General features: G+C 38.9%; 1 protein-coding gene across 1 annotated transcript; it reads left to right on the top strand.

The window, feature by feature from the left end:
• Positions 1-2,492: 2,492 nt before the first annotated feature.
• Positions 2,493-7,827, top strand: LOC126718400 (protein DMR6-LIKE OXYGENASE 2-like). Its single transcript, XM_050420554.1, has 3 exons — positions 2,493-3,031; positions 3,173-3,500; positions 7,372-7,827. The coding sequence occupies exons 1-3, from the start codon at positions 2,559-2,561 to the stop codon at positions 7,618-7,620; spliced, it is 1,050 nt and encodes a 349-aa protein (XP_050276511.1). The 5' UTR covers positions 2,493-2,558; the 3' UTR covers positions 7,621-7,827.
• The last annotated feature ends 10,545 nt before the right edge of the window (positions 7,828-18,372 follow it).

Here is an 18,372-nt window from a genome sequence, read left to right as displayed (position 1 = left end):
ACCCCTTCTTCTTCCCCAACTTCTCCTATTTATAGCTTTAAGTTAGTGGGGAGATCATAATTGCTGCCATTGTTAGTGCAATTGAAGGTCCAATATTTTTTGTTATAAGTGGATGTTTAGGTGAGAGTGGAATACAACGATTATGGCCTTGGAACTTGGTTCCAACTCAAGTGAATATGCTCGGTAGTGATGCTCCCCGAGGACACGAGCAATCTATGGTACGTCCGGGCAAGTTTTCATTGATTGTTCGGGAAATTTATGCCGAGCATAGTTTAGGGGCCGAGGCTTAAAACTCGTGTTTCTTGAAGGTAGTTTCAAGCAGGGCTTAGAGTGAAAGGGCCGTGCCATTGGGCCTGAGCCCAGGGCCCATCTGGGTCTTGGGACCTCGGTGCCGTATAAAAGATATTTTAATTTTTTAAAAATGGAGTTTTTAAGTCACCTTTAATGAGAAAATGTTTAAAAAAATATATAAGAAAAATTGGAAACAAAAAATGATGATGTGGCTGCTGATGTGGCTCAATGTGAGTGTAATAACATTAAATGCTACTCTTCAGCTTTTAGTAATATATAGATATAGATGAAATTATATTTCAAAAATATAAAAGTAATCTAAAAATTAAATTAGGGACTCTAGGAAATAGGATTAAGTGATTTACAAAGTGACGGTAACTTTTATGAATTTGTTGCACTATTAGTGATTTCATATGAGGGATCCAATGTTAAATAATAAAGTCTTGAGGATAAATAATTTATTAATAAAAACCTAGAGTGTAACTATATTTTCATAATAGAATAAAATATAATTAATAGTAACTTTGGACTTATTAAGAGTTGACAGGAAACCCAAGACCCATTGGAGCTAACGTTTTTATTTTCTTTTGGTTCCATCTAAAGCCACATGCTAAAGCCCAATTAAGTTGGCCTAAAAATTGATTCAATTACAAAAAGGACCAATTTTAAGTCAATAACTAGATTTGACCTCAATTTGATAAAAAAATCATACCTGAATTACATTAAAATGGTTGTTCATAGGCTGATCAATAAGAGTTTAAACAAGTGGGATATTGGCATATTGCATATATTGTTAGGGTCATAATTTATTATAATTGGCTAATCTTTTGACAAAATGCATTTTACTTGTAATTGGATAGATATAAGATGAGTTTAGTACTTCAAGAAACATGTTGTTCAAGTCAAGTATTAAAGATATGAAGATTGGTCAAAGAAACAAGTGAAGAAAATTTGTTCATTAAATAATAACAGATAGCTCAACAGATGACTGCTATCGAGACTTAGTGTGAAGCTCAATAGATAACTTGACAGCGGCTCGATCTATTGAGAATTACGATTTCAGAATTTCTAGATTTGAAATTCGGCCTAGTCTTGTGTATTTGTTTAGGGTTTCTTTTCTCACAACCCTAGGCATATATAAAGATTATTTTAAAAGCTATCACACACGGATACAAAGACCAAGAGACTTATTTTCTTTGTGTGAAGCTACTACGTACGCCATAGGGTTTTATAACCAAGTGCTTCTTGATTTTTATTGTTGACGAAGTGAAGAACTTTGCAGTCAACAACATCTGTTCAAGTTGCTAGAGTTAGTTACATATTGAGATTCGTGCAAAGGGTTAGTCACAAATTGGAGGTTTGTACATCAAAGGAAAGAAGGCTATTACAAGATTAAGTCCAATTGGGTATTAGAGCAAGAATTCAACTGTAAATTCGTATTTCGAGATAGGCCAAGGTAGTTGGTAAGATTGTTTATACTTGTAACTGCTTGATTGTTGATTAGTGGATTCTTAGGAGTGGTGACCTTAAAATCACCCAATGAGGTTTTTGCCTTGCGAGATTTTCCTCATTTGTTAACAAATCACCGTATCTAATTTATTTTCCATTGCACTTAGTATTTTTGGTGATTTGTTGGTGTTTTCCCAATTTTCATGCAATTAAATTTAATTAATCAACTTGGGTAATTAATTAATTAATCAACCGAGGTCAAGCTATCTTAATCCAACATAAATATTAAAAAAATGCTCAACACTCTGCAATTTTTGCTAATTGTTAATCATTGGGTTGATTGGGAATGTCTAGCACGAAATTTTCATGGACCAAGCAGTTTATAAAACAGAGGATATAAAGCGAAGGCCTAACTACCAATACCACAGAGGATATAAAGCGAAGGCCTAACTACCAATACCCCAACTACCAATACCACAGAGGATATAAAGCGAAGGCCTAACTACCAATACCATGACATAATGATGAACTCCTTGAAAATGAATAACCATTGACTCAGAGTCTCAGACGCCATGTGATGCCAATGGAATTTATAATATTTTAATGCGCATGCGATTTCAAGATTCTAGTGAAAAAATAATGGAACTAATGAAACTTTTATCCAAAGCCATATCATTAATAATATCAATAATAATTTCTTTTGGTTCACAATATCTTTCTTTACTCCCAAGTGATCGCAAAAACTCGTTTTTTGGTATAATATAAGATAAGTTTTGATCAATTCTTTTCTTCAACCATAGCTCCTCTCTTATGTTTTCATGGAGATGACACCCTATCAATTAGCCAATAACACACCTCTCACCCTTTCTCCTAATTTCATTCTCCCAGAGGACAAGAGGCCAAACCTCTTAGAGGTACTTCCTTCGGCTACAATTCCCATTATCGACTTAAATGACCATGATACAGATGACGGTCAAGGGCCATCCCCGTTAGTTTCAAAAATATCACAAGCATGTGAGGAATATGGTTTCTTTCATATTATCAACCATGGTGTCCCCAAAGAATTATGCCAAAAAGTGATGGCTGTGGTGACAGAGTTCTTTCAATTACCTCCTGAGGTTAGGGCACAATATCTTACAGAAGATCATACCCAGCAAGTAAAAGTGTTCAACTATTACCAAAAGTATGAAGGCATAGGAAAGGTCGCAATGTGGAGTGAGACCTTCTCACACCCTTGGCATCCTACTGAAGATTTCACTAATTTGTTACCCGCAAATCCTCCTCAGTATCGGTATCTCAATCTCACTTACAACCTTTTTGTTTTTCTTCTACCAAGTTATCCTATACATGCTGCCTTTATATATTGATTGCGTAAACTCAATAACTTTTTAAGTCATGCATGATCTGTTTTGTTTGATTGTTATACATATAGAGAAGTTTTTTCTGAGTATGCAAGGGAGATTGGAGCTTTGATGGATAGGCTTTTGAGTTTGATATCCCGAGGGCTTGGCCTTGATAAGGAATGTTTAAAGAAGAGAATGGGTGAGAGGCCTGGGCTTAACTGTCAAGCAAATTACTATCCACCATGTCCAAAGCCCGAGCTCACAATGGGGTTGCCTGATCATAATGATCTTGGTTCAATAGCGGTACTCCTACAGGTGGAGGGAGTGACTGGCCTCCAAATGATCAAAGATGGAAAATGGTTATCTATTAATCCTGTGCCAAATGCATTTGTCGTCAATCTGGCTGATCAAATTCAGGTAGCAATATACTTTAATAACAAAAATAATAAACAGTTGTAAACTAATGTAATTGTCATACAAAAATCTAATATAAATGCAGACTGTAATGTTTTATCAATTTTACGCTCACTTTCCTTGATTGCTTTTAAAAAATATAGAATTCAACATATTTATTTATTTTTAATTCTTCTAAGTTTTTAATGTTTCGGTTTATAACAAAAATCTACAGTTCGGAATTGAGAAAATACAAAAATCCAATAGATGGGGAAAAAAAAAATAGTAATGACTTTAGGGTTTTAGGGTTGTGGGGTTGTATGTGAACATTAAGTAGATTTATTATTATTATTATTATTATTGTTATTATTACTATTATTATGTGTAAAATATGGAACCCACTAATTAAAGTAGCACGAGACATAAAAAAATTGCAATAATTCAATAGTACAAAATATTTTACAAAATGTTCACAATTGCTAAGGTGATTAGTTGTTAATAGTAGTTAAAAAAAATAATATTAATGATGAGCCAAAATAAGAACCACTAAAACTTATCAACTTTTTTTTTTTGTAATTTTTTTAACTTAACTATTGTGAAAATTATTGTGTCTATCGCATTATTTAAAAAAAGAAGAAGATGGTTTCATATAGACATACACCATGTATTAGAATTCTGACATGTCATATTTTTTGTAAACTGTATAATAGATGGTTTTATATACAAATTAAAAAGTAACAAATTTCTATTAATAACTAATATAATTATGAAATTCCATATTTAGAGAAAATAAAATGAAAAGTTTTGAATTTTTGCTGATTTCTTCTAATATTGCCATATAAGGTTTTGAAAGCCTAAAATTTTCCACATTATTATTCATTAGTCTAACATGGTTTTTCATTGATTCTAAATTCTATGACAGCCAAATTCCTCACATATATAAATTGAAGCGTTTGACTTTTATTGACTTTTTCTAATGTTTCCACATAAGCTTTCAAAAGGTTTCCTGTACAAAACTTCCTATATTTAAATCCTCTAGTAGAAATTTGTAAGAGTTCGGTAAACGAGCGTCTTTAAGGCATTTGTTAATGGACAATTTAAATAATAATAAAAAATTATTTTTAGGGTAATTGCAGTAAACCCACCTGTGGTTTGGCCTAAAATCAATTTGCCTACCCGTGGTTTAAAAAATATCGTTTTACCCACTTAAGGTAAACTCTATTTGTTTTCTATAATTCATCTCTATTAAAAATAGGAGTAAATATGTACTTTTACTCTCTTTTTATGTCTCTCTCCTCCCAAAACAAGAAATAACATTAAAAAAATAGAAATAAGATCAAAATAGAATTGGTCACTCTTTCCATTCACATAGATCTTGAACATGAGGAACATACACACAGAAAAATAAAATCCAAATCAATCTCCACAATTTTATAGCTAAAGCCGAATTTCTACTAATTTTATATTTGTTGCTCGCCAACCCACTTTCCACCAATATTTGGTTTTTTTTTTTTTTAATTTTTTTTTAAATTTTTTCTCTACCACTGTCTCGCCTCCCTCTATCAAACCAAAAAGTTCAAAACTCTCTTATCTTCTCTCTCATATAAATTTTCGTTGAGCAGGAATTTTCATTGGTTTGCTCATATGAATATTCATTGATCTGGGGGTTTGTGTTTGGAACTTTGGACTGTGGTTTTGTTTAATCTAGGAGGTTTGAAATTAAGCTGGATCTAGAGGAAAAGTAGTAGATCCATAAAATAAAAAGAGCATAAAAATCTTGGGAAGGTTTGTGTGGATTTGGTTCTTGGTGACAAGATGTTGAGGTTAAGGACCCGGTGAAAATCCCCACCAAGGATCTGCACATCACCACCAGGAAGTCCCCTTGTGGTGAAGGTACGAACACTTTGATAAAAATGTAAAAATTTGGTTTGGCAACCCACTGGTCTAGCTTGATTGGGTCGTTCAATAGCTGATTCTATAGATTATCTTTCCATAGAAACTAATTAAGTATTATGCCCAGTATGAAAAAAAAATGAAAAAAAAAAGAAAAAAAGAAAAAGAAAAGGTTGATTGGGTTGTGGATTTCCTTTTTATTTTTTCCGAAAATCATGTGGTGTTCTTACGGTGGTGTTTTTGTTTGGCTTTGTTAATTTATTTTGGCCGAAATATCCTTCCCCTTTGGTTTGGTTTTAGTTGGTTGATTTGGTGGTTGAATCTTAAAGCTTGTTAATTCGGGATTGAATGTGTTATGAGAAATATGATGAACCATCTGATGTCATACCTCTTCAATTTTTTACAAATAGCACTTTTTGATTTTATTTTCTCGTGTTTTTACTTGTTTTTTGTTTTGGGAGGAGAGAAACATAAATGGAAAGAAAAAAAATACATATTTACTCATGTTTTTAACTGAGGTGGGTTATGGATAACAAACGGAGTTTATCTCAGATGGGTAGAGTGTCACTTTTCAAATCATGGGTAGGCAAAGTGATTTTGGGCCAAACTACAAGTTTACTGCAATTTCCCTATGCCTTTAAGGTATTTGTTAAATTTTTCCACTCTGTAAAGAAAAATCCTAAAGATACTAATACTACAATTTTTATTACATTAAACTTACAATGAATGTGATTGGCGGATTTCAACCATCTCTTAAATGAATATTTAAATTTTCTATTTATAATTGATGTCATATTAGTTTGTAAACTAAATATAGTAAAACTTATAGTATTTATATCACTACTCACTTGTAAAATTATGTTATCTTTAAATTGTTGAATAGATAATATAATCATATATGGTTGGCATTTATAGATGCTAGTGTGGGCGGTGTTGGAACTTGGAGGGCTTATGGTTTGTGTTGCTGTATATTTAGAACTTAGAAATATACTCAATTATTAAAGTGGGAAAAATATGGATATCAACTATTCCATTATTCTTCTCAAAAAAAAAAAAAACTATTCCATTATTTTCTTACAAAAAAAAGCTATTCCATTGTTGCATGATTAAGTGTATGTTTGGATAGTACTGAAAAGCATTTTTCAGCTGCGTCCCACGTTTTTCAGTGGGTCCTGTGCACTATTCACGGGATCTGCAAGTACTTTTTTCAATAAAAATTATTTTGCTACAGTATTTTCAGTTTTCAACAATAGGCGATATCCAAACACACCCTAAGTGTTCTTTGTACTTGTTCTAGTGAGTTATAGTGCAAATATTGCTAGTTAAAGTAGAAATTGTACATACTTGTTCTAGTGAGTTACTGTGCAAATATTGCTGGTTAAAGTATAATTTTACATAGAAAAAGTGAGACCTAAAAAAAATTATACATAAAAAAATAAATTAAGAAGTACAATTCTTTTATAAAAAAAAAAAATGAAATTAGATTTTACAAAAAGGCAAATAGTAAAGAGGGAAGGGTCATCTTTTGTTTTTAAATGATAATTTTTTTAGCAATGTTACAAATAGAACAATTTTCATATCAAATTTGACAATTACTTTTTTTTTTCCTTTTTTTGAGGTACAAATTTGACAACTATTGAATTTGCATATTATCATTGATTTTTATATGGATCAACACTAACACTATTTCATTATTCACCATTAACAAATTGCCAACTCAATTAATTGTGAAATTTGTTGTGACCAATTTATTGTTTAGATTTTTAGGTTCTCCCTGGTTAAAAGGGTATACCATCCTCTGATAGGAATTTTCTATTAGACAAATAACTTTGATGGTTTACCAAAGAAAAATCAAATTTTGGTGTACGATGTTCTTACCACAAATTTACCAAATTACTACTTTTGGAATGCAAATCAAGCACGTATGTCTACCTGAGTGGTAGTTAATTTGTTAGTGGATTATAAATTTAATTTTTGAAACTATATTTTAACTTTTGTGTAGGTTCTTAGTAATGGAAAGTTCAAGAGTGTTGGACACAGGGCTGTCACCAACAAGTTGTTGCCGCGACTGTCGTTAGGAATGTTCTATACACCAAGTAGAGACACTATGATTGGTCCAATTGAGGATTTGATTGATGAAGAGCACTCTCCAAAGTATCGAAACTATAGTTTCAAGGACTATATGGACGAATTTTATAGGCAAGAAGGAAAGAGGAGGAGAGTAAAGGAAGCTTTTGAGTTTCAACTTTAAAAACTTGGTTTTTTTTTTTTTTTTTTTCCTAAAGAATAAAGAATAAAATCAGACAGTACGTGTGATCTTTGTAAATGTAATTGCAGTGAATAGGCATCCTGTATTGTATTCACCGTACTACACCATACTGGACTATTGTAATGAAGTCCATCAGGACAGCTCTGATGTACACTCAAATTATCATTCCTTCACTCTTATGTGTGTTTGTTTCGCCCCCTCAAAAAAAAAAAAAAAAAAAAAGTGTGTTTGTTTCTCAAAAATAAAATTACATCAATGAAAAAAATATTGTAATTTCCTCCCTAAATACTAATGATTTACTCTTTAATGACTAGAATACTAATGTCTGGTTTTTTTTTTTTTTTTTTTTTTTTTTTTTAAATTTTTTATGTGGTCGTTGTTGAGGTCTAAAATAAGAGATCACAATGCCCAAGCCCAAAGAAGTGAGCCAAGCCCAAAAGAAAATAAGCCAAGACCAAGGAAGCAGGTGCAAGGGGACCACGAAAGAAAAGAAATGGCAGGCCCAAGAGGCTTGATGCCCAAAAACAAGAAGCATCAAGAAGGAAGAGAAACCCACATCAAGAGATTAAAGAAGAAATAGCCAGGATCCTCAGCGACTACCAAGAGGCGCAAATCCTCCCAGGCGCATAAGCACAGTCAAAGGAAGATTGAGACAGTTAAAAAGAAAAGGACAAAAAAGAAAAAGAAACACGAGAAACAGAGGAAAATCCACAAGCGCCAAAACGACCCAGCAAGAAAAGAAGGAAGAATCAGCGACCTGTCATGACGCAAGTGGGGAGCGCCTCGGGGAACCAGAACCGAGAAGTATAAAAAAAGGGAATGGCAATGAACGACTTTCAAACCGGCAGAATGGGATTCCGCCCGGCTAGGAAAAAAGGCAAAAAGGGAGAACTGCCAAATGGTGGGATCGAGAAAGGCGTGGTCTCAGTATATCCCAAAATGGGTAGCCGGCCATGGACTTTCAAAGGAACCGAAACCAAAGGAAGGAAAGGATGAGAAAACAGAGAATAGAACCTGCTAAGTGATGGGCACGGTACATGCCCTGTTAACCAGAGGATAAAACAGGGGAACCAATGGTTCCCCTGTGATCCCAGAATATCGCTATAAAAGGGAGAGAAAGGTTGCGAAGAAAAGGGGGATTTTGAAGAGTGAAAGTGCTATTGATAAAATTCTGAAAAGAGGAGAAAAACTCAAGAAAAGTTAATAACACTACTTCCCAGTATCCCAGAAAAGCCACTAATGCACATACTCGGATTCAAAAAGAATCAAACTTTGCAAGTCTTAGAGGTTGAGATAGCCATCTAAGTCTATAATTTTTGAGCTTGTTTGAACCTTGTATCACGTCTTAGTGAGCGTACTGTAACATTGATAAAGGAAAACTTAATGAAATACTTTCCACTGCTCTAAGGATCCTTATAACGTTACTTTGTGCTTTTGTTTCTCTGCATTTGCTTTGCTGTTCTTTATATTTGTCATTCAATGCAAATATCCTTGTTGTTAGTTTACATGTATTGTAGGAAGCATGCCCTATGCATTTGATTCTGAAACAGCCCGTTAGCTGCGGTGAATCAAAGTCCGGTCCACCAAACCACAACTATTCAGCCCGGGATGCTTGGGCCTGAGTGTTACGAAAAAGGGCACTCTCACATTTTGGCGACTCCACTGGGGACTGGGCAAAGAAGAGGGAAGAAGCAATCCCTTCGCAGAGTATGCCTCCAAGACAAAGAAATAGCAAAGGAACTAATGTGTCACCTACGGCCTCCGAGCCTGTGGGAGAAAACGAGGTAGCCTCTAGACAGAGAGGCGAGGTACCCCCGGTGGAGCAAGAGGTTGTGTCGGGACAAAGGCACACAAGGCAGGAACCAGACCTTATGGCTCAGATGATAGCAATGTTGAAGGATCTGGAGCAAGAAGTTTGCCTTCTTAAAGAAGGCAGGACACAAGAAATCAAGGATAATGTTCCCCCTGCTGGTAACCAAGACAGAACGCAACCAGAAGGAGGGTCAGCAGAGGGAGGGAGAGCCAACCCCCAATACTTAACACTGCAGATGTCAGTGCCCTCTTGGAGCAAGAAAGGGAAAAACTCTCAGGGATTCGTAAGCAATTCTCTCAGGATCCCCCGTTCCCCCCAGAACTTCTCGACAAACCATACCCCAAGGGGTACGAACCCCCAAAGTTCCATCATTTCGATGGAAGAAATGGAAGTGTTGTGGAACATGTGAGTAGGTTCATTCACATTATAGGCCCATATGCAGGAGACAAAGAACTATGTCTAAAGGAGTTTGCTAAATCCTTAGTGGATAGAGCATACACTTGGTACACCACGCTGAGACCCGGGTCTATCAAAACCTGGGATGAAATGATGGAAAGATTCTGTGCCAAATATTACCTCGGTGAGGACAAGATCACTTCCAGAACCTTCAGATGGTGAGGCAGAGACCTGGAGAGGATCCCGTACAGTTCATTAAAAGATTTGAAGATGTGTCCCTAGATTGCTATGGGGACCACGAAGAGAAGGAGTTCGTGGAAACCTGCATAGCCAACATGCTTTTTGATTATAGGCTCAACCTCGAAAATCTATGTATCACTCATTTTGCTGACCTGTTACAGAGAACCAGGAGGACAGCACAAACTATGAGGACATAAAGGATGCCGGTGTCCCAAGCTATGACAGCTTCAGTAGGAGAGAAAAGGAAGAGGCTAGACAGGAAGGTGTTCGAGGAACCACCGGTGATCCCATGTACAGCTGAGGAGTTAAACCATGTCTTAGATAAATGGATCAGAGATGGAGTTGTTAGACCGTTTACTGTGTCCAGGCCGCCAACTGAGGAAGAAAGGAAGAACCCTTTGTTTTGCAGGATCCATAACTATGTCAAGCATTCCACCAAGGATTGCTGGACCCTTCGCAGACTCTTCCACAAAAAGCTAAGGGAAGGAACCCTGGAACTCACTCAGAAGGAGCCAGAAGTGCAGAGGAACCCCTTGCCTAACCATAAAGGGAAAGGGATGGTAGCAATAGTAATCCATGGGAACCCGGCAGAAGCAGGAGAATCAAAAGGATCCTTCCACCCAAGCACAGTCAGGATTCTCCAGAAGAATCCCAAGTTCAGGTCATTATTCAACCAACTGGGATTTGGACCAGAAGCAAGAAGGGTGGCTACAGAGTCTCTCATGAGCATAACAGCGGATTCAGGAATGGAATGCTTCACAGCAGAGTCACATGCTAGTCGAGCTTTCCTGGAGATAACCAATGCAATAACCTTCACTAACGAAGACATGGAGATTGAACACCCGAACCACCGAAGGCCCCTTTATCTAATGACCGCTATAAATGGCATCCAAATCAGAAGAGCACTGGTGGACACAGGGGCATCACTCAACCTCATAGCCTTGAGTACCCTGGAAGCTGTAGGCCTGGTTGACAGAAAGATCCTGGGGGCTCCCATGGAGATAACAGGATTTGGGGGGTCGGTGGAATCAACAGAAGGATACGTACAGCTAGCCTTAAGGGTTGGGCCGATAGTAGCCCTGACAAGGTTTCACGTGATTAATGCAGAAGTATCTTACCATGTGTTGTTGGGACGCCCATGGCACCATAAACACCGCCTTATTCCATCTACGTTTCATCAATGCATTAAAGGGAGACTGAATGGGAGGCCCGTGAGGATCCCTGCCAACCGTAACCCTTTCAGCCAGGGAGAAGTAAATTTTGCAGAAGCAATGTTTTATGATGAGTTAGAGCCAGATGATGAGAGCCCGACCCTAGGTACTCCAGGGGTATCTATCCTAGAAGAAGAAGAAGGAGGAAGGGGCACCTGTGACCTGAGAAACCTTTTGGAAAGAAAAAGGCAAAAAAGGGAGCTCAGCTCTTCAGGATCCCGGGAATGCGTGGTGGTGCGTGAACCCAGAGGGAGGTTAATCTATCGCTTATAAAGGTGCGCGGGAACTGAATGCATCATGCAGAAAGGTCCCAGACCACCAAATTACATGATGGCCCAAGGAGAAATCCCAGAAGAACCAGTCAAGAAAGCCCAAATTCAGCCTGAGGAAGAATTAAAGGAAATAAATTTGGGAACCAAGCCGGGATCCCGGAAGCCTGTCTTTATTAGCAGTCAGCTGATGACATAAGAAAGGAAACAATTGGTAGCTTTACTTCAAAAATACAAAGACGTGTTCGCGTGGACCTATGATGAAATGCCCGGTTTAGACCCGGGATTGGTAGTTCATTCTCTTAATGTGGACCCAGGAATGAGGCCAGTAGTTCAGCCGGCTAGGGTCTTTCACATCGAGGTAGAAGCTCCGATAGTTCAGGAAGTCAAGAAACTACTAACAGCTGGTTTTATCAAACCTATCCAACACTCAAAATGGCTCTCCAACATTGTACCTGTGAAGAAGAAAAATGGTTAGATCCGTTGCTGTGTGGACTTCCGCAACCTAAATAAGGCGTGCCCAAAAGATGAGTTCCCCTACCCAATATCGACCTCCTTGTAGATTCTGCAGTAGGAAGCTCAATGTTCTCATTTATGGATGGGTACAGTGGGTACAACCAAATCCTCATGGCTGCCAAAGACGCAGAGAAAATGACATTCAGAACCCCAATTGGGAATTTTTACTACACTGTAATGCCCTTTGGCCTCAAAAATGCGGGGGCTATATACCAGCGAACCATGATAGCCATTTTCCATGACATGATACATGAGGAGATGGAAGATTATGTAGATGACATTGTGGTCAAATCAAAGACTAGGTCAGGACACTTTCAAGTACTTGAGCAAGTTTTTGAAACATGCAGGAAGTACAAACTACGCATGAACCCCATGAAATGTGCCTTTGGGGTGTCTGCTAGAAAGTTCCTTGGGTTCCTAGTACATAGCAGAGGCATAAGTGTAGATCCAGTCAAAGCCACAGCCATCGCCACGATGAGAAGACCAACTACTGTGAGGGAGCTCAAAAGTTTCCTAGGAAGGGTCTCCTATATTAGGAGATTTGTGCCTAGGTTGGCCTCAGTTACGATAGGTTTATCTAAACTATTGAAAAAGGGAACTTAATTTATCTGGGGAACGGAACAACAGGAGGCTTTCCAAAGAATTTAGTACATCATGAATCATTTGCCCACCCTCCAGGCACCAGTACGTGGGCGACCTCTGTTGTTATACTTGGCATCAAATTCCCAGGCAATAGGAGCTTTATTGGCACAAGAAGATGACCAAGGGAATGAACAGCCTGTTTATTACGTAAGCAGGACACTCAAGGACACCGAGACCAGGTACCCCAGAATAGAGAAAGCCTGCCTAGTAATCATCTACGCGTCCCAGAGGTTAAAAAGGTACTTCTCAGCTCACCAAATCCTTTTGGTAACCAAGTCCCACCCTATAAAGGCACTCCTACACTAGCCCCTTCTCACGAGAAGAATAGCACAATAGCTAGTCTTGCTCTCTCAATACGACATAGGCATCAAGACTCCCAAAGTTGTCAAAAGCCAAGCCATAGCAGATCTGCTGGCTCAGTTCCTATGAAAGGAGGAAGTTCCAATGAGTGAAGAAATCCCTAGTGAAGTGGCAGTAACAGAGATCCCAGGAAAGAAATGGATCATGAGATTCAACGGGTCAGCTACAACAACTTTAAATGGGGTAGGAATCGTACTAAGCTGTGAGAATGGGGACACCATACCCTTGTCTTTCAAGCTTGGTTTCTCGTGCTCTAAAAACGCAGCTGAATATGAGACATACTTAATCGGGCTAACTATAGCACTCAGTATAGGAGTAAGGTATATGAGAGTATTGGGAGACTCCAATCTTGTGGTTTCCCAAGTAAAAGGAGACTTTGCGTTACGGGAAAAAAGTTTAGCAGCCTACAGAACTTGGGCACAAAGGCTGGAGCTGGAATTCCAGACCTTTAGCATAGAGTACACTCAAAGAAGTGAAAATAGGTTTGCTGATGCACTCGCCACTTTGGGATCCCAAATACCATTCCAGGGAAGGGACACGCTGATAAAAATAGGAAGGCAGGAACATTCTATTGTAAGGATCCTCCAAGGGATGTACCCCGGAGAGTCCAAACAGTGGGATTGGAGGAGCGAAGTCAAAGAAAAGATGAAAAAGGCAGGACCCGGAGGGAACATCAAAGAACTAAAGGATTACACTCAGATAGAAGGAGAATTGTATAGAAGGCTGCCAGGTGGAATCTTGTCCAGATGTATTGACGAGAAGGAAGGAAAACGGAAGCTAGAAGAATTACATACCTAAGCTTGTGGAATTGCAGAAAAGATCAGCCTATATAGAAGGATGCAACGCATGGGGTATTACTGGCCAAATATGAACAAGGAGGCAGCAACTATATAGAAAAAATGTCAAAAGTGTCGGCTGACGATAAATAAGGAAGAAAGCTATGCTGTGTTTGTTGCAGAAGATTGGCGAGTTCCATTCATAGAATACCTGGCTCAAGGGATCCTACCAACCGACAGGACACTAGCCCACCAGCTCAAGAAACTTGCAGACAGGTATTTCCTGCAGAATGGTATCTTATTCAAAAGGGGATACAGTGGGGACCCCTTAAGGTGCCTGGGGCCAAAAGACGTTAGAGAAGTGGTTAGGGAAGTTCATTCCAGTGATTGTAGGAGTCACTCGGGAAAAAGAAGGCTCTACAAGTAATTATTGTTGTTGGGATACTACTGGCCAACAATGAAAAGGGACTCTGAGGAGCTAGCCAAAACATGCCACGCCTGCCAAGTCCTGAGAGATGCAATTCACACTCACCCAAATGTTCTACAGGATATGACGACACCATGGCCATTTCACACTTGGGGGCTCGATCTCATAGGGCCTATAAACCCTCCATCCAACGGTTACATATGGATCTTGGTAGCCACCGAGTACTTTACAAAATGGGTAGAGGCCATCCCCTTGAAAAAGGCCACTAGAGCAGCCGTAGCAAACTTTATTCGAGACCACATCATTACAAGGTTCGGGATCCCCCTAAAATTGATCATTAACAACGGGACCCCGTTCATAAACAAAGACATGAAAGGGTTAACTGAGGCATATCACATCAAACATGGGAGGTCTACCCCATACTATCCACAAGGAAAAGGCCAAGCTGAGGCCACCAATAGGGTGATGTTGAAGATCCTTAAGAAGATGAAGCATGAATATGGAGGGAAATTGAGTGATCATTTGGCAGATGTACTTTGGGCATGTAGGAGCTCTGTAAAGACAGGCACAGGATTCTCGTCATTTTCCCTAGTCTATGGAACAAAAGCTATCAGCCCCGTGGAATTAGTTATTCCTACACCAAGGGTAGTCCTTGAAGAAAGCCAAGAAGAAAATGAGGACGCAAACAATGAGAGAAGGCTGGCAGATCTGGAAGGGGTAGAAGAAGAAAGAGAGTTAGCCAAAAAAAGAAGCCAAAGGTACCAGCAAAGAATGACTAGAGCATATGCACAAGCAGTACGCCCAAGGATGTTCACTGAAGGGCAATTGGTACTAAGGATGGCGGAGCACATAAGGAGGAACCTACTAGGACCCTCCAAGTTCACCCTAAAATGAGAAGGACCCTACATCATTAGGGCAGCCTATGAAAGTGGGTATTACTACCTTACAAAGGAAGATGGAACAGTCCTGACAGAATCCATAAACGGAAAATGGCTGAAACAATACTATGCATAAGGAAGAAGGGATCTCAGAACGTCAGGATCCTTTTGCCAGCTTCAGAACCCGCTAAGTGTTTCTTGTTTTTTCTCTTATTGTTTCTCTTAGCTTTTATCATGAATTCTGGTCTAAATGATTTTGTTCAGGAACCTATGGTAGATTGACACTCTGTGGTCAGTACTATATTAAATGATTTCTCTATGTTCCTTAAAAGATGACCATATTTTAATGAAAGTTCCTTTTTCTTCAATATTTGAGTTTTAAATACTGCAAAGTCTAGGTTTGGACAGAATTAAGAGAGGATATCTGAGTAAAAAAAAAAAAGGTATTTAATACCCTTTTTATACATGGCCAAGGATCCACCTCATAGATGATTCCAAATACCCCACAGACAGTGTCAAATGCATAGGTCTAGGATCACAGGCAAAAGTAAAATGCCCAAGATACCTAGCCTAGCACTTGGCAAAAGGCGGAACCTGTCAAGTTCATGAACTGGGACCGTATCTAAAAATATATATATACAAAAAAAAGAAGGAAAAGATACCCAGTGTACCCAGTTTAGTACTTGCACAACAAAGTAACCACCGGGTACCTGGTCCAGAACCTACAGCGAAGCCTGTAGGAACCATGGTCCAGGACTCAGGAAAGAAAAGAGAAAAGTCATGTATCAAAAAAAAAAAAAAAAAAAACATGTATCAAAAGAGAAGGCAATGTATCAAAGAGAAAAGCAGATCCACATACTAAGAAATTAGAAGCAGTCTTGAAACACAAACACAGAGCTAAAAAAAAAAAAGAGCAGTGTTAAAAAAAAAAAGAAACTTATACAACCCCAAATTGTTTATACGGATCTAAAAAGGGAGAAGAAAGAAAGCTAAGGAATGAGGCCGGCCAACAAGGAGCCATCTGGAGGAATGACAGGCACAGTTGAAGAAGAAAGAATCCTCTGCCGTTTGACCTTCAAATCTTGCAAAGCCTTGTGAGCATGAGCCAAAGTTTCCTTAGCAACAGCAATCTTAGCATCTATGCTCCTGGAGGTTTGCCTCTGAAACAGCATGCTGGCCAATAGGCGCAAATGATCTAGCAAGAAAGACAAATTGAACTTGGCCTCTAGAAGGTCTTGGACCACACCTCTCCATTCCAAAAGCTTTTCTTCAAATAAAGAGTCCACAGAAGAATCCCTCAACGAAACCAGCACAGCACATAGCAACTTCATTAAAATATTACCCAGAAAAATGCCTCCCCTAAAACCACTGGTGAAATCTCCGTGACTCTTGAGCAAACTTTTTGTTGAGGTCTGAAAAGGATCATAGTGAAATAAGCCCAAAAAGAATAAGTCAAGCCCAAAAGGAAAATTCAAGCTAAGCCAAAAGTAGTAGATACAGGAGACCCATGAGGGAATAAAAGAAAGGCCCAGAGGATCCTGAAGCCCAAACAAAGAAGTATCCAAAAAAAAAAAGAACCACGACAAGGGATAAGAAGCAAGGATCCTCAGGAACCATCGAGAGGCGTAGATCCCTTCAGGCACGAAGACAAAGGAAGACTAGGACAGCTCGAAAGAAAAAGACAGAAGAAGAAAACAAGAAACAAAAGCAAAAAGAACGCGAGAGACCTTTCATGGCACAGATAGAAAAAAGTCTCGGGGAACCAGAACAGGGAAGAAGGATGATAACAAATGACTTTCAAAAATGGCAGAACAGGATTCCGCCCAGATGGGAAAGAAAAGGGAAAAGTGGAAAACGCCAGAAACGGGGATGTCGAGAAGGGCATACCTCAGTACATCCCAAAGAAGATGGCCAACTAGGAACTTTCAAAAGAATCAAAGCCGAAAGAAGGAAAGAATGAGAAAAAATGGAAATGGGACTTACCGAGATGATGGAAACAGGATGAGCTCTGTTTGCAAAAGGATAAAACAGGGGAACCAACGGTTCCCCGGGAAGACCAAAAAACTCCATTATAAAAGGAGGGGATGGGTCGTAAAGAAGGGGGGCAGTGAGAAAAAGAGAAAAATACAAGAAAGAAGAGATTTTTCTAGAAAAGCTATCAGAAAAATCTGTGGTGAAGAAAAATACTAAGGGAAAAACAAACATTGCTTCCCGGTATCTTGTAAAAGCCACTATTGCACATACTCGGATTCAACGGGAATCAAACTTTGCAAGTTTTGAAGGCTGAAATAGCCATTCAAGACTGTAATTTTTGAGCTTGATTGAACCTTGTATCACGTCCTAGTGAGCTTTCTGTAATCGAATAGACAATGTATTAATGAAACATTGCTTCATATTTCTTAGGATCCCCTCAGCATTTTTTTTTTTTATCACTTTGCTAATCTTGTTTCTTTCCTTCTGAATTTACCTTGTTAATTTTTTGGCACTCTTCGATATCCTTGCTTGTCATTTTTATATTGTCAGGAGCATCCTCTGTATACCACTTGATTCTTAAACAGCTCGTTAGCTACGGTGAGTCAAGGCCCGGTTCACCAAATCCTCCTTTTCATTTAGGCCTGGGATCCTTGGGCCTGAGTGTCACGAAAAAGGCACCCTCACATTTTGGCGACTTCACTAAGGACTGGGCAAAGAAGAAGGAAGAAGTAATCCCTTCACAGAGTATGCCTCCAAGACAAAGAAATAGCAAATGAACTAATGTGCCACCTACGGGCTCTGAGCCCGTAGGAGAAAACGAGGTAGCTTCCAGGCAAAGAGGCGGGATACCCCTGGTAGAACAGAAGGTTGTGTCAGAACAAAGACACGCAAGGCAGGAACCAGACCTCATGGCCAGGATGACAGCAATGTTGAAGGATCTGGAGCAAGAAGTTCGTCTTCTCAAAGAGGGCAGGACACAGGAAATCAGAGACAATGTTCCCCCTACTGGCCACCAAGATAGGACGCAGCCAGAAGGAGGGTCAGCAGTGGGAGGAAGAGCCAACCCTCAGTACTTAACACTGGCAGATGTCAATGCCCTCCTGGAGCAAGAAAGGGAAAAACAATCAGGGATCCCCAAGCAATTCTCTTGGGATCCCCCGTTCCCTCCAGAACTTCTTGGCAAACCATACCCTAAGGGATACGAACCCCTAAAGTTCCATCCTTTCGATGGA

Source organism: Quercus robur, chromosome 3 (assembly GCF_932294415.1).
Source record: "Quercus robur chromosome 3, dhQueRobu3.1, whole genome shotgun sequence".
NCBI classification, from domain to species: Eukaryota; Viridiplantae; Streptophyta; class Magnoliopsida; order Fagales; family Fagaceae; genus Quercus; species Quercus robur.
The sequence above is the reverse complement of the archived record's forward strand: the minus strand, read 5'-3'. Positions and strand labels throughout refer to the sequence as shown.